Source organism: Monocercomonoides exilis, assembly GCF_001643675.1.
Source record: "Monocercomonoides exilis strain PA203 chromosome Unknown scaffold27-1312184, whole genome shotgun sequence".
Lineage (NCBI taxonomy): Eukaryota > Preaxostyla > Oxymonadida > Polymastigidae > Monocercomonoides > Monocercomonoides exilis.
Genome location: NW_027150572.1, coordinates 270,927 through 287,277, shown reverse-complemented (window position 1 = coordinate 287,277; position 16,351 = coordinate 270,927). Strand labels below are relative to the sequence as shown.

Genomic DNA, 16,351 nt, shown 5'->3' with positions numbered 1-16,351 from the left:
TTATTTATTGATTTCATGATGCATATTTATTTGATTTTCTTTTCTGAAACTGTTTTCTTTTTTGAAGGCAAAAATCTGACAATCTTTATTCGGAAAATCGAATGCCATTATTTTCCGAGCTGCTCGATTCCTTGTTGAAGTATGATGTTTTTTTATTTTGATAATGCTCTTCATGTCATACGTAAATTTTTAAAGTTATTTTCTTTCTCTAAAATTTCCTCCATTAGCTGCTCGCGCTCATGCACTTGCACTCTTTTCCAACATACTTGAAAATGCACTGGTACCTATTTATGGTCAAGAACGAGTTTATGCTGAACAAAAGCTTTTATTAGATACCAAAGCATTTGACCGTTTTAACATTTCTGATAAAGATTCTTCGCAGCAAACTATAACTAATTTCACAATAAACATACCGGTTATATCCCCGCTAATTTCAAAAACCCAAGAAACATCTTCGCAGATAGCTGCTTCTCAAACAAAAACAAATCCTTCCCTTATTGGCTGTTCGAGTGATATGGCATCGTCGCCAAGCACTTCTTCAACCGTTTTATCACAAAACATTTCTCAACAATTGAGCACTCCAATTGCTTCACATGCTGATTCAATTTCTTCATCTTCATCTTCATCGGCAACCGATCCAATTCCACAGCCTCCTCTTATTGCCAATCTTCCTTCTTCGAATGCTTCGAAAGTCTTTTCGTTAAGCAATACCTCACCTTCATCTAACGACTCCACAACTTCTTCATCACAGAATCTTACAGACACTTCTTCATCCACCTCATCAGCTCAACCAATTCACCAGCCATCCTCTGCCTCTGCTTTCTCCATCAACAATTCAATCCCACCTCGCATTGCCAATGCATCGTCAGTGCCCTTTGATTTGCCTGAGTATATTCGATTGGATTCTTCTTCCTCATATCTGCAGTCATCTCTTATATCACCTCCAAAATCTTCTGTGCCTCAGCCTTCTTCTCCAGTCCCCCACTCTCCTTCTTCCCCTTCTGCACTATCAAAAGCGCCTCCTCCTTCCGCTCCTCCACCAACATCCCCAAACAACTCCACACTCACTTCGCCTCCATCTGCTCATCAATTGGATAGCAATGCTTTGTCATCTGAAACATCGACTTCAGAATCAACAGTCAAAAGTAAAACAAACACAATTGATTCCTCCAAACAACAAACTCTTATAGCAAATGCTTCTTCAACTGCCACCTCCACTTCATCAGCACTCACATCGTCTTCTTCAATGCCTTCTTCATCTACCCCATCTACCTCATCTTCTTCATCTTCTCCTTCTTCCTCATCTGACAGCTATTCTCTCCTCCTCACAGCAGCCGAAAAGAACACCTCATCTGAAGTCGGAATCCCCTTCTCTGTGTTGCAGAAGGCTCCTTCGTCTTCCGCTTCTCCGTCTGCCTTTGCCGACTTTCTGGTCACTCAAACACCACAGCTGCTCTTCTCCTCTGCGTCCATCGGATATCACCTCTCGTCCATCAGATACCTTTCATTCCACCCAAACGCCCTCCTCCTTCTCATCTCCTCACAAGACGGCACTTCTTCTCTGTGCGACATCACAAGCACCACACGCGCTGCTTCACGAGCACACAAATCTGATTCTGATATGTCTTCCTCAAACTCTCCGTCACTTTCTTCTTCTCAGCGCTCATCATCATCATCTTCCTCCTTCTCCTCCTCTTCTTCCTTTTCAGCTGCCAGCAGAAAAGAAGCAATAGAGCCAGTTGCGATGTTCCGTCCCTCTTATTCGATTGCCTATGCATCTGCTGCAAAGCCACCAATTGCAATGTCTTATCAGTCAAAGAGCACTTCATCACACACATTCACTCCTATTCTCAATGGACAACAATCATCTTCCTTCCCTTTTGTTCCTTCATCTGTTCTGAGTGCCCCTGTATTTCCTTCTTCCTCTTCCTCTTCCTCTTCCTCTTCATCGAATGCATCACCTTCACCTATGCCACTTCATGTTATATCCACTTTCTCTTCGAATTCATCTAATTCATCTTCTTTCTCTTCTTTCTCTTCTTCATTCCGCAGGCGCCCACGAAACGGAGTGTTCTGCTCAACTTTTCTCCCTTCCCTTGTGACAGCAGCAGATGAGAAGAGAGAGAGAGAGAGAGAAAGAGAAAGAGAAAGAAGTGGGAGTGGCAGTCAGAGTGGAGATTACAGCAGAAGTGGAAGAGGCGACGACAGAAGCAGCAGAAGATCTTCATCTGGCATTAACAACAGCGAAACCTCGTCTGTTTCATCATCATCGTCATCATCTTCTTCTTCTGGCAAGACAAAGACATTGGGGTGTTTAGCACAGGGAGGAGAGGATGGGGTGATCCGCATCTATGCGCTGCCTGACCCGAAGTACTGCATCACAGACGCACACGGCTGCCTCTCTCCGCTGAAGCTGTATGAGCTGAGGGGGCATAGAGATGTTGTGTATTCCATTGCAGAGAAGAGAGACGGAGGAGGAGGAGGAGGAGGTAGCATGTCTGGATCGTTTGATATGTCATCTTCTGGGTATGGTACTTCTTCTTCTTCTTCTTCCTCCTCTTCCTCTTCTGTTCGTTCTGCTGCTTCTTCCTTGTCTTCATTTACTGCTCAGTCAACACTTATTGTATCTTCTTCAGCAGATGACACAGTGAGAGTGTGGCGAGTGTCTGGCAAGGCTCCTTTCTCTGCACAGCCTTATCAGTCAAATGTATCTTCCTCTTCATCCTCTTCCTCTTCTCCTTCTCTTTCTGGTTCTTCTTCTGCTGCTGCCACTGGCAGTTTGACATCTTCATTGGCTCAGCGTTCTTCCTCCATCACTTCTTCTTCTTCTTCTTCTTCTTTCTCCTTCAGTGGGTCTCCAACTGCATCATCTCCTTCTTCACAATCGTATGTTGGCGAAATCTGCTCATTCACTCATTCTCCTTCTCACTCTCTCTTTTCTCCCCTCTCCCCTTCCTCCTCCTCCTCCTCTTCTTCTTCTTCTTCTGATAGCATTCTTCTGGATACTCCAATCACTGCTTTCTTCCATCCTCTGCTGACAACACGTGTTGTGGCTGGGTTTGTGTCAGGTGATGTCTGCTTCTTCGATGTGGTGGCAGGAAGACAGCTCTGCCACACATCCACAGCGAATATGGAGGTGTGTGAGGGAAGAGAAATAATTCTCTGTGTTATTATTATTATTATTATTTTGTTGATACATATTTATTTGAATGTTTTTGACTGTTATTTTGATATTTGTATTTTTCCATTTGAATTATTATATGTTTATTTTTAATAAAAAAATACTCTTCTTATTGTAATTCTTCATCGCAATCTTTTCCTTCTCTTTAATTTTTTCCCTGTTTTCACCAGCAATCAAGTCTGTTCCATTTCACCTCTCGAATTCTGTCATTGACACCACCCACGTCTTTACACAGTTCATCTGCTCCATTCATTGCCTCTTCATTGGATGGCTCTGTCTATCTGATCGATCCATCCACATGCTCAGTCACAAACACCATCAGAAATGCACACTCCATTCGTGCTGCTGTTGATGTGCTGCAACAAAGCGAGGGTTATCTTTCTTGTTCAAATTCTTCCTCTTCCTCTTCTTCCTCTTCTTCAGCTCAAACACGCTCCGTTGTGACTTCTGCGTGTTATTCGACGTCTTCTTTGGTCTTTTTCACTGCCGGTAACGATTGCACTGTGCGTATCTGGGACAGGCGCAATCTGTCTCAGCCATTCATGTCTTTTGTATGGAGCATTATTAATTTGCATCATAAATCATAATTTATTTATTTTATTTATTTTATTTTATTTTTTATTATTTCCATTGATATATCAACTATTTCATTTCCACTGTTCGTGCAGAGCACAAGTCATCGTCCAATCTTTGATGAAGGAATCACAACAATATTGATGCATCCTGCATTGCCTGTTTTGGCCACTGCTGGCGCTGATGGTGTTGTGCAGTTGTATTGCCATCCGTTTCGTAAGAGCTACATTCGCTCGGCTCTTCTTGAGTGATTAAAGGCTCTTTTTTTGGGGATTAATATAAATATTTTGTTTGTGTATTTATTTTCGAATTTTTTATAAAAATTTGTTTTGAAATAACATTATTAATAAATTAATTTATTAATTTTTAATAAATTTATAATGTCACTGAAAAGGAGTGATATTAACTGAATATTTTCTTGTGGCAATTTCAAAGAGTTTTCTAATATTATTTTTTTTTAATGATTATTTTTTTGAGTTTAATTGAATTTTTTATTTAATTGGATTCATCAAAAATTCTTCAACATCTTAGAATTGAAAATTGATGCAAAATTTTTCATTTGAATATTTTTTCCGAAAATTATTGAAATTTTTAATTCTCACAATAGAATAAATAACCTCAGATTCTTTTATAGAATTCAATTTCAAAGGAAAATATCGTGGATAATAATAAATACAGTAACTCTTATTTTATCGCAATTTTTATTGAATGTTTAGAAAAGATGCGCTGAATAATTTGATATTTTATCAAAGCAAACACATAAATTCAGTAATTTGAAAATTGTGAAGCAAACACAAAAGCTCAAACCTAAAATATATGTATATATTTATAATTGCGTTCTCAAATTAATTAATTGTTGTTGTTAAAAAAAATAAAAGAACATTATTGTTTAAGTTTGGATATTTCGGAGAAATGTGACAACCGTAATATATATTTTTGTAGAAATCTTTCGTTTAATTCCCTCTATGGTTTATTTGATCTAATAATTAAGATATGCAACCAGTTGTTTCAAATCAATTATCTCAAATTGCTGTTCCGGTGACTGTTGTTAACCAAGGCGGAATGGTTCAGAATTATCAGGGACAAGTATATTCTGGAAAGAGAAGAATTAAAGGTTTTTTTTTCATTTTTTATTTTCATTTAATTATGCTTTTTTCACTTTAAAAAGGAAGCGGAATGTGGAAGTTCACAACGACTTGCTTTATTTTATTCATCATTTGCCTCATAATAACTATTGTTTTGGGAGTTTGTGGATTGGCGCCATTTATCGCCGTATCAGCGACATTCATGTTTCTTTTCTTTATGTATGCGTTGATATGGGTATGGCAAGATAGGAAAACGGAACTTATTGTTGATTACGACGAACAGACTTTCACATTTATCCGAACAAGACAACACCTTGCATCTGTTTTCAGTTGCTTCTGCATTGATCCAGTAAAAAGAGAAATATTTCCTCTTAGAGACTTGATTGGAATATTTTTAGTTCCAAGCTGTTGTAACTCTGTGGCATTATCTTATACCAAAATTAGTGGAATTACAATAGCAACTCAATCAATGTTTGATATGGCAACTTGTGAACCTTTTTGCATCGAATTAAACAGATACTTGGGAACAATTCATCCACAATCAACACTGTTATATGCTCAACAGCAATTCATTTTAAGAAGAAATCAAAATTCTCAAGCATATAACTTAAATTATCAACAAGGAAATCAAATGATGGCTGGTGGTATTTATCAAGCTTCTCCAGCTATGCAGCAGCCAAATGTTTATCCTCAGCAACCACAATATCCAATGCAACCATTGCAACAACTCCCTCAACAGCAAATTGCTTATGCACTTCCATCTAATCAAACTGTTGTCAATATTGAACCTGAAAAGCAGCCAATACAAACAATGAATGAAAAAGATGGAGGCTCATATCCTGTTTAGTTTTTCTTGCTTTTTATGGAAAGAAAATGATGTTATTTTATTATTTTGTGAATATTTTTAATGAGTTTTATTTTGATTTTTGATTCATTCACTTTCTTTTAATATTTTATAATTAATAGTATATCATTTTTTATTTTTATCATTTTCTGGTTATCTTTTTATTGTTAAATATTTCTGGTTCATTTTGTGATTATTTATTTTTATTAAAATGTTTAAGAGGCAATGCCCATTTTGTTAATGATTTGATTATTTTTCAAAATTGGAAACATGGATTTTCTTTTGGTAACAAATACTTTTTTTTTCCAATATCTGAAAAAAGACAATAAAACAAATAATAATAAAAATATCAATTTAAAATTTTAATAGATAAAGAGAAATTAGAATGTTCATTGGCCTGAAATGATATTATAAGATGACTGAGGAAGAAAATATTGAGGATTTGAAGTGCTTCTTGTTGAGTGTTGAGAAGAATAATTCCTTGTTTTCATATCATTCATTCCACTTCCAAGTGGATGAATTTCACGAGCTGAAGAAGAAGAGAAGGTTGATTCCGTCTTTGAATCAATTTTATTCGTAGTTTTTGCCAAAGAAGTGTATTTCTTTTGCGTATCTGGCCTATACCTTTCAAAACCAAAAATATCGGTTTGGCTAAGTGGTTCGTCTAAAACAAAAAATAAGCATTGTAATAGAAAAACATAAACATTCACACTTTTCACAATATCAACAGTTCCTCTATCAGTGTCAGTTCGATACGAAGGCATTTTTTTTGATTGAGTTGAAGATGGTGAAGCATATGAACGCTTCTGTGTTGATGCCAAAAAATCGCTTTTATCAGCAGTTGGTCCAAATGAAACGTGCTCCGTCAAAGGTTGCGTATAACCTGCAGGAGGCCTTGAGAAGTCACGATCTTTTAAAAAGCAGCTTTTTTGTAAATCTCTGGTTGTCGAGGTAAAACTTGTTTCTTCACTTGAAAACGATATTTGACTTTTTCGTTTACAATCCGTTTGTACACCAGCAGGAGGCATATCTGCTTTTAAAGCTAATTTTGGATTAATGAACGTTTCTCGCGCTATAGAACGCTTTGGAAAAGGCTCATATTTGGAAGAGATTTCTAGTGTTTCTTCATTTCTTTTTGAAACTTGTTTAACTTTTTTCGGAGCTTCTCCCGGAGGATAATGAATAATCGATTCGATCATCTGTTATTTTGTCCCAAAAATAAATAGTCTCAAAATCAGAATTCCGGAAAAAAAATCCAAAATTATCATGAAATGAATATTCCAATTGGAATATGTATTCATATCCTTTGTGCAAATATTTGAAACAAAACAAGAATATCAGTTTTTGAAAATATCAATTAGAAAAGGAATATTTTTTATTTTAACGTTTTTGATGATTTTGTGTAATCTTTAAGTTACGATTTTATTAAAAATACAGTTTAGTTAAATCATATTTTGAAAATTTACATCACAATTTGGATCATAACGACCCATTGTTATTTGAAATGTATAGTGTTGCAAGATTTTTGAGCGGCGTGGTGCAAGATCGTATAACATTTGCCGTTCTTTGTCAATCCACAAACGATCAAGTTTATGTGGGGCTATCAAAAACACATATTCACTTCGCGAAACTATACGCTGAACCAAGAATAAACTCGCATCCTCTTCGAAGGATTTTTGCAGTTACCGTTGATTTATCCGATGAAACGGCTTTTAAAATTGAATTTACTTCTGGTCCAGGAATTGTATTACAAACACGTGAAAGAGATGAACTTATACGTGAAATGGCAATTCGCTTCACTACAATTCAAAAATTTGACACTATGTTATCATTGGACTTTCCTTTAAAAGCGACCCCATGCATTTCAGAAGGGAAAAAAGTCTTTTCATCATCATCTGCTCTCGGTTTGAAATCTCCAAAAGGGTATGAAATTTTTGGTTGTTTTTTCATAAAAAAATGCTGTTTTTTTTATTTTGTTGCAAAGATGTCATCGTCTCGAACTCGCTGGATATGTTTTTTATATTCCTCATTTTTTTGTTCCACAGTTCCATCTTCGCCAAAAGATTCCATCTTCGGTATAATTTATTGATTTATACATTTATGGAATTGCATTTAAACATTGCTTTAGCGTTCTCCCTTTTTTGGAGCTCTTTTTAGGCAGGATTCTCCACCATCATATATTGAATCTGTAGTCACATCGTTCAGATCGTCTCCTCCATTCTTCTTAAAAGAACAAACATTAGGAAAAGCTATTTTGAATTCATCATCACTTGCATCTCTAAGTCTTCCTTTTAACGTAGCCGAATGTGCAGCATTTCTTGCGCCCGAAGGCGAAGGCTTGGAAGTTTGGGTGATGCCACCTGTTGCGACCAACTACGCAACAAGTGCTCTGCAGCTGCGTTCATTCGCCGAGCAGAAATGCTCTGAGATTGGCCAAGCACTTTTCAATCCTGAGAGTGGGAAGGAGTCAAAAGATAGTGCCAGCAGTGAGGATCTGCTGGACGAGAGCGACGAAGAAGATGAGCTCAGCAGCAATGAAAGGCAAAAAGAAAAGCAGAAGCTTTCGGAGCTTGAAGCCAAATCTCGGCGTCTGGCTATTTCATCGAGCCGCCTGGGTGCTGCAGCGCTGGTGTACACACACGATCTGCGGAAGAAGCTGAACCCGACGAACGACCCAGCGTCGTGTCTGCTGTGGCAGTGCCAGCTGCGGTCGGCTATTCCAGGCAGGGACATCCGCTTTGTGGTGATGCGGCGCATGTTTCTGCCGCCGTTTGGACTGTCTACACAGGACATTGTGTTCATCTCGTATGGGAAGATCGGCTTTAAATACCAGATACCAGCGATGATCAAAGGAGGTGTGCTGAACGAGAAGAAAGAGGACATCGTGGCTCCGATGCCGCTTGTGACAGAGAAAGAGAAGAAAGAAGGCAACAACAGTGGAGGAGGAGAAGGAGAGAGAAACGTTTCAAGTACTGGAAGAGGAGGAGAAGGTGAAGAAGAGAACGAAGATGACGAATTTCCAGACAGAGGAAACAGTTCATCATCAGGCAGCTCGTCTTCGATGTCTTCTGGAGCATCCATCCGCCCATCAGCCTCGCCATCACCTTTCCCGCCGCTGATGACACCTTCTCTGCTGAAGTACTCCTACAACCCATCCACCACTCCCTCTGCGCTCTCTCAGCATCTCTTCATCTCTGCTGAGACTGTTGCGAACTCCTGCCACCCTCTCCACAGCACCAACATCTACGACACGAACTGCACACGCGCTGTCATCGAATGCCTCTCTCTCCACCCGTCTGCTGCTGCCTGGCACCAGAAGATGTTCAGAACTACTCCTTCAATCAACTGGAAGGCAAAGTACTTTGTGCAATCGTGTGTTGCGATATTTGTGTTATCAAAAATTCTTATATTTGCTTTTTACTTATTAATATTTATACTTTTTTCGTGTTTATCTTTCTTTTATTGCTTCTCAATCAGTTTGAACCAAGCTCTTAAAAACACTCTTTCATACAGTCGACAAGTCATTGGCTCAACACAAGTGTTTTCTCTGAATAATGCCATTCCCATTTCGATCCCACGAGGCTTCGGGAAAATGACAGAAGGGGAAGACAAAGAGGAGAAGACAGGGCTGTTACATTCTGTTTTTTCGCTCTTCTCCTTTTTGGATCCATCATCATCATCATCAAAGAAAGAAGCAGTGGAGGAGCTGCCGATGGACGACTCATTTCAGGATCTGACAGTCTCTTCAGCTGTGAGTGGGATTGTGAGTGGGATAGGCTCAGTGCTGACGAGTGGGATCAACAAGATCTCCAGTGCAGTTGTGGCAGTGAGTGACATGCGGTCGCAGGAGGAGCAGCTGCTGGCGAAGACAGGTGATCCGTTTGTTGTGGTGGACTCGATCTCGAAGACGGTGGGGGGAACAGAAGGGAAGCAGTATCTGGAGAGCGGGTGGGTGACAGGGATGATGCCCCCGAAGAACAGGAAGAGGTATGAGAAGCATGTGCCATTGAAGACAGTGCTGTGGACGATGAAGAGCGATGGGGCAGACGCTGGGCTGAGGAAAGCATTCTTTGTTGACTTATCGTCGAGTGAGAGGAAGGAAGTGTGGATGGAAAGAGTCAGCAGATACCTCCTCCATTCCATTGAAAGCAGTATGTGTTGGACGGTTCATTGGAATTATCTATTCATTTTTGTTGCATCAACATTTTAACATTTTTGCAGTAACTTTTATTTGCTTTTTTTTTTTGATATTTATTGAAATCAATTATCCTTTCTTTTCCTCTCATTTGTTATTATTTATAACCAGCACCTGAATCTATTGGTCTATTTGATCTGATCTGTGTAGCTGTGACTGAAGAACTTGCATTGACTGATCCAGACGATCTTCAGATCCGACTGATGCGACAGAACAAGACACCAGGAAATGCATATCTCCAGGCACAGCAAGGGCGCTCATTGTCGAGTGAGGCAGAGGAGGCAGCAGCGCAGATACCAGGAGCAATGTTCATCAGCAGCACCACCACAGCGGCGGAGGCAGACAAAGCATCTGCACTCACAGCGCTTTCGTCGCCTTCGGGTGGGTTCAACAAGAAGGTCTCCACTCGCATCACTGCTGCAATTATACTGCCACCTGATGTGACTATGCCCAGGCTGAGGAGACCGCCGAAGCCGAAGACGAAAGAGCAGATTGAGAAGGAGAAGCTGGAGAAGGAGAGGAAAGAGAAAGAGAGGAAGGAGAAGGAGAAGAAAGAGGCAGAAGAGTTTGAGAAGAAGGAGATGGAGCAAGAGGCATCCAACAAGCAGCAGGTGACGGTGCTTCCTTCTATTCGATTTGCCAGCGGTGTCAAACAAGCTGACTCAGGTGCCAATTCGTCCGCCTCCAACAAGCCAGCCTCGAAGCTGTCTCTTGTTCCTGTTGATCTTCCCTTCGAGATTCTGCAGGGCTTTAAAAAGGACGAGCAGCTGAAGGCGTCTGACTTGGCAGCACGGCTTTTAGCATTCTTCCTTCATGTGCGTATTCCTGGCTCTCCTTATCGCTCGAAGAAAGGGCTGCGGGATGTGGTAAGGATGCTGATGTCACCCAAATACACAGATGCTGAGGTGAATGAGTTCATCTGCAACGAAGACGTGCTCGTTGCACTGCTGAAGTCTGGGTGCTTCCAACAGTTCACGTCTCCCCTTGTGGCTGAGGAGTGTGTGCGGTCGCAGATGGAGATGACGAAGGAGAAGGAGAAGCAGAAGACGCAGCTGGAGCGCTCGCTGAAGGCGCTGAATGCGTCCCCTGTTAGTCCGAATGCGCAGATAAGGGCAGCACAAGATGCAGAGAGAAAAGAGCTGACAAAACAGATACAACAACTGACGAAAGAACTGAATGACAAGCAGTCGCCGATTGTTCCGCAGGCGCCGTGTGAAGTGTCGAGTGATTATATCCACTTTTTGTGCATGCTGCTTCGAAGGGCGCTGTTTGTGGTGAATTTCACAGAAGACGACTTCGATCTGCTGCTGAAAGAAGGGGCAGCTGGCAACACTGCAGAAGATGAAGAAGAGGAAGAGATGAATGACATACTCGACACATACTCTGTGAATGAGCATGAAACGCCAAAGTCGTCTGCACAGTCGCCAGCCAGCCCAGCCAAGTCTCCAAACACACCAGGCACTCCAACACAGCCTTCTTCAGTGTTGCCATCTCCCTTCTCTTCTCCTTCTCCTTCTGCATCACCTTCATCTTCTCCTTCATCTTCCCCCAAATCTGCCTCTTCTTCCACTTCGATGTCTCCTCCCCCTGCTCCTCCACCCCCATCCACACAGTCGCTGCACAATCCGTCTTTTGTGAGGGCAGTGGTGAGGTCGCCGAGAGAGTTCAACAAAAGACTCGTGGGAAGCATCGCAGACATCGTGGCAAGACTGGCACTCACACCGAACAACAGAACAAAACTGTATGCAGGTGGCATTCTGTCTCTGTTGAAGCTCTTCTTCTCGGGTGAAGGGATCTACTTGGCTGTGCCACAGGAGGAGGAAGAAGGAGAAGGCGAAGAGAAGAACTCAAACAACCCACCAACACAGTCATTCGAAGAGTTTGTTGCCTCGACAACTGCAAAGGAAAACGAGCAGCAAGCAAACAATCAAAGTGGCAGTGGCAGTGTCAGCAGCAATCCCACATTGCAATTCGAATCTCTTTCAGCCAACACACAAAAGACAACAGGACCGACAGGCAAACCTTTGCCCCCTGAGCCTCCAAAGCCAACAGCTCCACTGCCTCCGCCAGCGATGCCACATGTGGCCATCAAGCAGCGCAAGAAGCGGCCTTCGTATTTGACAGAGCCAGCGTTTGTGCCATTCATCACCCTGAATGAGCTGGATGACCCGACGCTTCTGTCTCTCCTGCGCTGCCTTGTGAACATCTGCTCCTCAAACAAGGATGCCAAGCAGCTGCTGTGCACCCGCCGCTTTGTCGCGTCTGTTGTCTCCATCTGCATTGGTCGGAATGAGCTCATCACCAGCCTCGCCTTCCAGATCCTCCGTCTTTGTGCGGATGGGAACGACACGTTGGGCAGAAGACTCGTCCTCCTCAGTGGCGGTGTGTGTGTGGCTGTCTCTTCTCTCCGCTGGCACATCGTCCCTGGCGTGGCACAGCCAGTGACGGTTGTTGTGGCTGCTGCTCAGCTACTGTGGGCAGTGGCTGCTCTCAAAGACGCCAAGAAGGAGGCACAGGCACTGGGAGCGTGGAGGAGGCTGGCGGTGATTCTGAAGGACGAGAGAATAAATGTGGAGAATGGAGAGAAAGTGCTCGGGGCGTTGAATGCGCTGGTTGGAGACGACGACGACGATGAGGAGGAGGAGGAGGAGGATGAATGTGTGAATGGAGGAGAAAGGGAAAAGCGGGTGGATCCAGAAGAACAGATGAGGAAGCAGAAAGAAGAGCGGAGGAAAAGGAGGAGCCTGCTGAAGAGGAAAGAGATGATGGAGTCTGAGTGCACCTTCTGCTCCTTTGGCGACCCTTCTGCAAATGACATCGAGTTTATAGTTGATTCTGTTGTGTCATATCTCGTGCGCATCATCAGCAGCCTTGCTCCAAAGCCCTCTTCTCCTGTGCAAAAGCAGCTGGTCTCTTCTCCCTTTGGCCAGCCAGCACAGAAACCACAGTCCAATCAGTTATCTTTCCCAGTTGATCCTCCAACCACCAGTTCGTATTCTCCTCTGAATGTGTCTGTTCCTGTGAAGCCTGCGCTGACGGTGGACTCTGCACTTGTGGCAGCAGCGATGGGGGATGTGCGCATTCTGAAGCAGATCACGATGGGGCTGGCGTGTCTGCTGAAGCTGGCATCGAGCTGTGATGAGCGGGCACTGAGGAAGCTGATGAGAAAGGGGACTGAAATAGACACAGTGCCGACACTCGCGTGGATGGTCAACGGACGCCTCCAGTCGGAGCAGCTGCTGCCCCCACTTGGGGTGATTGTGGATGCAATGATTAAAGTCAAAGGTGGTAGGTCTGCACAAATTGCTAAGTCGTGCCTTTCTGTTTTCAGTTTGAAAGAACACTTGCCCCAAACTGTAAAGACTTGAATAAACTTCTGTAAATTGTTCGTTTAAAAAATATGTTGATTTTTCGTTATTTGCTCTTTGTGTTTTAGTGAATTTTTACTGTTTTTATGAATTATGTAAAAAAAATTATGTTTTGTGTTTTTTGTTACTATCCCTTAATTCTTCGCTAAAATTCATTTCAAAAGAAACAATACTATTATGCAATGTTAAGTCAGCAGGAAGTCGTTGCAAACCTTCAGAAAAAAATAGAAACATTATATAAAATGTACACAGAAACTGATGTATTTCTTACTTTGTTATTTTAAGAATCATTAAATAATTTCTTAAAAATTGTTCAAAGGCTATGCTTCAAGACCTAAAAGAGAAGCATAAAGATCTTCTTGAAGTTCACGAACAATTAATACAAGATACTAAGAAAGAATATGGAAAAGCGGTATATCCATGAACTTTTTCTCCATTTACATTATTAATCATAAATTTTGTTCTTTTTTGGTGTAGGATGCAATTCCAACATATTCAGAATTAGAGGAACAATTGTTTGCACTTTTTCTTTGGAAATTTATGTGAATGTTTTGTATTTTTTCAAACAAAATAGACAAGTCTCAAAAGAAACTGAAGAAGGTTATTTGAAATATGCAATCGAGCTTTCAGAAAAACTTGACCAAGCAATACAAGCAATAACTCAACTTGAAAATGACATTAAGGAAAAAGATGATGAATGTATTACTTTTCAGTGTAATTTTGTTAATAAGCGATTTTTAAATAATTAGTGAGAAATTTACGAGAAGAACTTCAGACAAAAGTCGAAGAAACTCAGCAATATAAAAGCAGAGAACTATCTATAACAGATAGAGCTAAGAGAATAGATTCTATGGTTTGTTCAGGTGAATATTTTTTTTAGTTTTTAAACATTATAATAAAAAAATTCAACAGTTAAAGGATGAAAAACGGAAGCGAAAGCAAGCTGAAGAAGAAAATCAAAAACTTTTAGAAGAAAATGAGAATTATCAAAAAGAATTGCAGTTTGCATAATAATTTTTTTATTGTAAATAAGTTTGCATATATTTTTTAGGGAGAACGAAGAATTAATTCAGACTCTTCAACGAGATGCCATGTTCGTGAAAGAAGCAGAAGAGGCATGCATAAGACTATTATTTATAATTTTGGTTTTTATCATTTTCAATATTTTTTCTCCTCTGTTACTCAAAAGAAATGCCGTGACTTTGACTCAATATCGCAACGATACCAAGGTTTGAAATTGATAATCAGAAGCTGTAAATATGGAATAACTTTTTATTTATTAATTTGACCGTTCAAATTTTGAAACAAAAATCATAGCTCTTCAAATTCATGTTGAACATCTTGAAAAAGAAAGAGAAGAGTCGAGAAGGCAAACGGAACTTCAAACAAAATCTGTTCTTGATGCTGTCAACCAAAAGTTGGAAAAGATGAAGTCTGGTTCTGGATTAGATGGAGATGCCACTTCTCTGATATCGACTGCGACATTAGGATTAGATCGCTACAAGGTTTTTCAACTGAGAAAGAATTTTTTTTTTAAGAGAAAAGGAACATGACTATAATTTTGAATATTATATATTTTAAGACCTTTTATTGCTTTAATTTTATTTATGTCACGGCTTTTTATTATTTATTGAAATTGAATGCATCTCAAATATTATTTAAAAATAGGATGATCGCATAGCAGAATTGGACAGTAGAGTGAGAGAAAAAGAAAGAGAAATCGAAGAGCATAAGCAGGTTATGAGAAGGAAAGAAAGAGAATACGAAAAGAGAATGGACGAAATGAAAAGAGAATATGATAGAGAAAGAGAAGAAAGGGCAAGAAAAGAAGACGATAAAGAAAAAGAAATTGGGCGAAATTTGGCAAAAATATCTTCTTTGGTACATGAAAACGGGTTTGCAAAAAATGTTTTTTGTGCTTCTTTTTTTCGTTTCAAAAAAATAATGTTTATTATGTATTATTTTCTTGAATATATCAGAGATCTTCATCGTACAATAAGTGAATTGAAAACTGCACTGAGCTCAATTTCTAAACCTTCACAACAACCTTCATCTTCAATATCGGCTGATGTGTTTGCTGATTTGGGTGAGAAAATAAAGTTGCATCAAGAAATGATTGCAGATTTGAAAAAGCAGCTTCAAGAGTTTGTTTCTACTTCAAATATTATCTGTCACTTTTATTTCTCGTTTGAATAATTATATTTCAATAGGGAAAGAGAAAATACGGAGGAAGTTAGGAGAGTATATGAAGCAAAACGGAAAGCTGACAAAGAAAAAAGAGTTTGATTTATGGAGTTTTAATAGAGCAATTTTATAAACATGTTTGAACTATGTAATTCTTTTGAAAATTAGAAAGCAAAAAGAGAAGAAGAAAAGCTAGTATTGCAAGAAAATTTGCTTGAAATAGATAAAATGCATTCAGAGGAAATCAAAAGGATTAAAGCTGAAAATGAAGCTTTGGTTTGCATCTGATAATTTTTTTTACTGAAACGAGTTATTCCTTCTCTATTTATACTTATCTTATATCTTGAAACAGTTGCGAAAAGAAGAAGAACTGAGAGAAAAAGCAATTCAATCATATAACAAGCAGAGGGCAATTGTTAGGCAGATGTGTGCTATTGTCTTCTTTTTCTTCGAATAAAAGAACTTCTTTTTGCATTTTAGAAAAATTGATAATGAAAAGAAAACGAAGACTCTGAGCGACGAACGACTTCGTGTGAATGACACGAACAGGCAACTTCTTGAGTACATCGAAGGGTTTGCGAATAATTACTCCTTCCAACTAACATAAATCTTCAACTTTTTCTCGTCCATAACGATTCAATTTTGAATCGATGGATTTAAAATTGTTCTTGACTGAAAGATTGCAAAGACAAATTGAAGCTCAGCGAGCTGACAGAGAACAAAGCGACAAAATAATTGAAGCGCTGAGGCAAGAGACCCAACAGCAAAAGAGAGAAAATGAATCACTTCGAGGAGAAATAGGAAATCTTAAAGCAAGGCTCATACTATTTCAGGACAGAGCTTCATTCATTCCTTCGTGATTAAGCTGGCCATGGAATTCTCAACCAATTCACATAAATTCAATCTGAGGCATTCAGCCTT

At 40.0% G+C, this 16,351-nt stretch overlaps 5 protein-coding genes across 5 annotated transcripts; 4 read left to right on the top strand and 1 right to left on the bottom strand.

Moving 5' to 3' along the window:
* Nucleotides 1-101: 101 nt before the first annotated feature.
* MONOS_6827 (uncharacterized protein) lies at nt 102-4,005 on the top strand (the record flags this gene model as incomplete). The annotated part of the gene is made up of 4 exons (XM_067877093.1): nt 102-139; nt 196-3,136; nt 3,352-3,732; nt 3,850-4,005. 4 exons carry the CDS (start codon nt 102-104, stop codon nt 4,003-4,005), a joined length of 3,516 nt encoding a protein of 1,171 aa, XP_067725918.1.
* A 718-nt stretch (nt 4,006-4,723) lies between these two features.
* MONOS_6826 (uncharacterized protein) lies at nt 4,724-5,988 on the top strand. Its single transcript, XM_067877092.1, has 2 exons — nt 4,724-4,868; nt 4,923-5,988. The coding sequence occupies exons 1-2, from the start codon at nt 4,748-4,750 to the stop codon at nt 5,684-5,686; spliced, it is 885 nt and encodes a 294-aa protein (XP_067725917.1). The 5' UTR covers nt 4,724-4,747; the 3' UTR covers nt 5,687-5,988.
* On the bottom strand, nt 5,959-6,892 carry MONOS_6825 (uncharacterized protein). The gene is made up of 2 exons (XM_067877091.1): nt 6,396-6,892; nt 5,959-6,347 (listed from the first exon to the last, which is right to left on the bottom strand). The coding sequence occupies exons 1-2, from the start codon at nt 6,880-6,882 to the stop codon at nt 6,073-6,075; spliced, it is 762 nt and encodes a 253-aa protein (XP_067725916.1). The 5' UTR covers nt 6,883-6,892; the 3' UTR covers nt 5,959-6,072.
* Nucleotides 6,893-7,466: 574 nt separating this feature from the next.
* MONOS_6824 (uncharacterized protein) lies at nt 7,467-13,246 on the top strand (the record flags this gene model as incomplete). Its single annotated transcript, XM_067877090.1, has 5 exons — nt 7,467-7,606; nt 7,668-7,758; nt 7,812-9,055; nt 9,161-9,834; nt 9,990-13,246. 5 exons carry the CDS (start codon nt 7,467-7,469, stop codon nt 13,244-13,246), a joined length of 5,406 nt encoding a protein of 1,801 aa, XP_067725915.1.
* A 107-nt stretch (nt 13,247-13,353) lies between these two features.
* MONOS_6823 (uncharacterized protein) lies at nt 13,354-16,290 on the top strand (the record flags this gene model as incomplete). The annotated part of the gene is made up of 17 exons (XM_067877089.1): nt 13,354-13,362; nt 13,411-13,506; nt 13,566-13,658; nt 13,724-13,761; nt 13,821-13,945; nt 13,996-14,099; nt 14,159-14,247; nt 14,298-14,391; nt 14,436-14,475; nt 14,564-14,751; nt 14,915-15,141; nt 15,226-15,390; nt 15,457-15,526; nt 15,599-15,706; nt 15,783-15,856; nt 15,911-16,003; nt 16,110-16,290. The coding sequence occupies 17 exons, from the start codon at nt 13,354-13,356 to the stop codon at nt 16,288-16,290; spliced, it is 1,794 nt and encodes a 597-aa protein (XP_067725914.1).
* Between the last annotated feature and the right edge of the window lie 61 nt (nt 16,291-16,351).

What these genes read in the sequence shown, in the direction of transcription:
- MONOS_6826 (XM_067877092.1), top strand. Translation starts at nt 4,748, where the DNA reads ATGCAACCAGTTGTTTCAAATCAATTATCTCAAATTGCTGTTCCGGTG. An exon ending in TGGAAAGAGAAGAATTAAAG is followed by an intron (nt 4,869 to 4,922) that starts GTTTTTTTTTCA and finishes CACTTTAAAAAG; the next exon opens with GAAGCGGAATGTGGAAGTTC.
- MONOS_6825 (XM_067877091.1), bottom strand. Translation starts at nt 6,882, where the DNA reads ATGATCGAATCGATTATTCATTATCCTCCGGGAGAAGCTCCGAAAAAA. An exon ending in AACTGTTGATATTGTGAAAA is followed by an intron (nt 6,348 to 6,395) that starts GTGTGAATGTTT and finishes TTTTTGTTTTAG; the next exon opens with ACGAACCACTTAGCCAAACC.